The sequence below is a fragment of the Meleagris gallopavo genome, chromosome 8 (genome assembly GCF_000146605.3).
Source record: "Meleagris gallopavo isolate NT-WF06-2002-E0010 breed Aviagen turkey brand Nicholas breeding stock chromosome 8, Turkey_5.1, whole genome shotgun sequence".
Lineage (NCBI taxonomy): Eukaryota > Metazoa > Chordata > Aves > Galliformes > Phasianidae > Meleagris > Meleagris gallopavo.
Window position 1 is genome coordinate 11092237 of NC_015018.2, and position 3957 is coordinate 11096193.

A 3957-nucleotide genomic window follows, 5' to 3' on the forward strand; every position below is an offset into this window, starting at 1 on the left:
GCACTGGCGCCGAGGAGGCCGCTGCGTGCTGGGCAGGAGTGTGGGCAGGGGGCGGGGCGGCGCATGCGGCAGTTCCGTCCCACACACAAAATGGCGGGCGATGAACGCCCCGGGGAGGTCATTCACCACTCTGTGGGCTGGCTGCTCACGTGTCTCACCGCTCTCACAGTAAAGAATTTCTTCCAAATATTTAGTGCAATAGGGCACTGTATGATTCAACGATACATAAAAGAGGCTGCCAAAAAGTCCTGAGCAGAAATACCTGAAGTGGGGAGGGAAGCAGTGTTAAGCACTGTGCGGGAGCAGCAAGTGTTGTCACGTAAAACAGCCCAGCAGTGGCTTCTATGCGTTGAGGGAGGTATTTGACAAGTGCTAAATATCCCATTCCCACCAATGCAGCAACAGACAGTCGCTCTAAAAAGACTGAGAAGAAGCCAGGCAAGCAGCCACCACCCTTGTGCTGAACAGGCAGGCGCTGTTTGCTGCTGCAGGAGGCCCAGGGCACGGTGTGAGGGCAGCTGACGCGAGGCAGGCGCTGATGCAAGGCAGGGCGCTGTTGCTGCAGCCAGGCGCGGTGCGGCTTCACGCAGGATGTGCACGGGAACTGGCAGTCCCGCGGGCTTCCAGCTTTTATTAGGGAGTTGGGCTTTCTCTGTGTTTGTGCTCCTGGAAACGAGGCCAAAATAAAGAAGTTTTTTATGGCTCTCGGGAGCGGGAGCAGAGCCAAGCAGCTGACGGCCCGCCGAGCTGGGTCAGTGACCTGCATGGGGTTATTTTTATGTGCTGCAGCAATTCCGCGACATTCCCAGGCCCCTCGCCACGAGGGTCGGCCCGAGGGCTGCCCACCGTTTAGGTCTGCTGCTGTGGGGTGTGACAGCTGCCTGTGGCTAAGCAGGGTGCGAAGCTGCAGCCGTTCTCAGTGGCCAGCTTTGGAGTCGGCCGTGACAGGCGTGCCTGGCTACGTGCCCTGCCGCTGCGATGCGCTGGGGAACTCCAGCGGTGCAGCCGGAGCGGATGTGCGCAGGCCAGGACATGCACCCTGTGGCCAGCTTCCTGCCCCTGTGGGTGTTTGGGATGAGGCTGCCGGTCCTATTTGTACCCGTTAGCACTGATGTCTTGGCCCAGAAGTGGGAAAATTTGCCGCTGAGGTGCCCTTCCTAACTGTGTTCTGCTTCCCTTCCATGGCTGCAGGCTGGGACGGGGTGAAATGGCCGCCTCCTCTTCATCCTCTTCAGCTGGCGGAGTCAGCGGCAGCTCTGTGACAGGATCTGGTTTCAGCGTCTCAGACCTGGCACCGCCCCGAAAGGCCCTCTTCACCTACCCCAAGGGAGCCGGGGAGATGCTGGAAGGTGATTGCGCTGGCTGACTTCTGCACCTCCTCCTTCCCCACAAGCGTGAGACCCCAGGGCCCGCTCAGACTTGGGCTGGCAGAAGCCAGAGGGAGGAAGGAAGCTCCAGGGCCAGGCCCTGTCACAGTGCCTTTTCCCATGGCCCGCCTCATGGCTCCGGCTCTCCCTGCCTCCCATCAATTGTGAGGAAGTGACTTTTCTTGCAGTCACCTCAGTTTTAAGTCCGTGACAGTGCTTCAGACAAGGAAATGATCCACCTGAAAGGGAACATGACAGCATTAATTGCTCATTGTTAGCTGATCCTTTGAAGTCGGACAGGAATTACTGTAAAGATAGCTGTGGCAGGAGTATTTTTCTTGGCAAAAGAAGTTCTGGGGTTAGATTGGACTGGGCTAGTACAGAAGGCAGCCTGTGTCCCTGCTAGCCAGGAAATGCAAGGCTTGTTTTGGCTCTCAACCCGAGCTGAGACCTTGCTGCAGAGATCTGCGTGAGCAGCACGAAGGGATGATAAGGACCCTTGACCTAGCTGGAGGCATGCCTCCTGCTGTACGGCACAAATTCAGCAGCAAATCGGGACTAGACCTCTCTCCTGACTTTTGGAGGCTGAGCACATTCCCCCCCCCGGTGTTCTACAGGGCCATATTAGCTGGCCTTGGACCTGTGGCTCAGACATGCCTGGGTTTCCCTAGGTATGGACATGACATGGCAGCACAGGACAGCTGGGAACTGAGCTCTGCGTTGTAATCGCTGTTTTTATTACACATTAGAGTCCGTATGCCAGTCTATTGAAGTAATTATGACTAAAGAGTTGTTCATAGAACTTAATGAGTCCTCAAAACAAATTAAAATAATGAAGCGCTTCACGTTAGCAAATAGACAGGCAACTGTTCTTCCTGAGAGCTGCTCAGGCTGGATGGCTGGGCTGGAAGCAAATGGGGAATCAGAGGAGAGGGAAAGCAGTTGTCTCCCACAGAGGTAATGAGAGTGTTTGAGCAGCTCTGGTTATGTTTGGAAATGGCGCAGCATTAACATAGTATTTTGAGAGCTTGCAAGAGAGGATATTGCGATTGTGGTGCAGCTCAATTCTTTCTTCTCACCCAGGACTCAACTTCAGATTAGTTGTCCAGGCCTGGTGCTAGAAGTCCATCTGTCCCCTCAGCCTTGGAGCTGCTGCTCTTCCTCATCTTTATAGTGAGCGGCATGTACTTGATTTTATTTTGGGCTGACCAATCCATTTTGGGTGGCAGCAGCAATTGTACACTCTCCCTGTCACAGGAAACTTTAGCTTCTTCATTCTGAGATAACAGGTGATAACACTTATACCTTTTTCAGGCAGTTGCTCGTGTGGTAGCTGCATACCTGTTCCCTCCTCGAAAATCCCTGCTAACTGACTGATTTTTATTGCCACTGTAACTAATTCACTTGTTGTTAAATCAGTCCTTTTTGGAAAAGGAAGTGGCATAAGCCACATTAGTCCTTGGCACACAGTTAGCTCTGTATACCAGGTTGCTTTACTCCTCAGCTGCTGCATGATCAGTTAACTGATTTAACTTGTAAGATGCACGTTATTCGAAATCCCTTGTGCGGGGTTATGGTCTATGCCCACGGGAAATCATAAAACATTATAAGGACACAAGTGTCTGAGCACTGAGGGATTCAGAGGCTGTCATAATATTTGCCAGCTCCTGCTTAGCTTAGCTTCTATTTAAAATCAGATTAAAATTACTTGATGGGGGGAATGTAACAGTATTTGTGGATTTGCAGCCTTACTAAAAGCAAAGCAAAGCCCCTGTGCCAACCTGACAGCACTCTAGAAGTTATTCAACTGACTTAGAACCAAAATGCCATGGCAGAGTGTGATTCTCCACATGTCCGAGGGAGGTGAGGGCTCAAGTAACGCAGCTCTTTGCAGTTTCCATCAGGTGTGTGTGGCTGGCCGGGTCTGCTGCTGGTCATGAGGACAGGTGCTGGGTTTCAGCAGCCTGTAGAAGGGTCACAGCCTCTTACTGTGAGCCAACACAGGTCCCTTTCAAGCAGCCATTTGCAGCAGAGGGGATTTTCCAGCCTGATGGAAATCCATCCTGAATGGCCGTTCCTGGCCATTCTCCTTTCTCTTCCAAACCCAGAATGGTTTTATTCAAGCAAGGAGGCGTCAGTGCACTTCATGTCTGGGCGGTTAAGCTGCTGGCACATACAAGTTTCAGTTGCTGGCTTTTTGGTGTTGTACACAAAAATGAAGGGAGAGCTTTGAGTTTTCTTCTGTAGCGCATCTTCCACATGTCCTCTCTGGCTGCAACTGTCATTGCTGCATGCATGCGGCAGCTGCTGGAGCCCAGCGGCTGCAGTCATGGCCTCAAGCCACAGGGCTCCCAAAGTTGGTGCACGAGCAGCATGCCCGTGCTGCTTCACATGAATGGGAGCAGCTGGGCTGTAGCGAGCTCCCTGTGGGGCTGTCTGCCTCTGGCCTTGTACATGTCGTACAGCTGCGTGCCGTCTTCATGCCTGTGAGTGGAGCTCCTCGTGGCAACAGTTCCAAGGGAGCAGAACTGCTTCCTGCTCTCTGCTTGGCTGCACAAGACTTAGTGGGGCAGCACTGCCCCCCCCCCGC

The 3957-nt window shown here is 53.2% G+C and overlaps 1 protein-coding gene across 2 annotated transcripts in view; it reads left to right on the top strand.

Moving 5' to 3' along the window:
- The first annotated feature begins 149 nt into the window (after positions 1 to 149).
- The window catches only part of ANAPC16 (anaphase promoting complex subunit 16), a 6882-nt gene continuing 3074 nt past the window's right edge, over positions 150 to 3957 (top strand). Inside the window, exons 1-2 of one of the 2 annotated variants that reach the window (XM_031554403.1) lie at positions 150 to 168; positions 1192 to 1349. In XM_031554403.1, the coding sequence (XP_031410263.1) occupies positions 1208 to 1349 (142 nt within the window). In that variant the 5' untranslated portion in view covers positions 150 to 168; positions 1192 to 1207. Of the gene's footprint in view, positions 169 to 1191; positions 1350 to 3957 lie in introns of those variants that run through there. The other variant, XM_003207927.3, reaches the window with a different exon arrangement.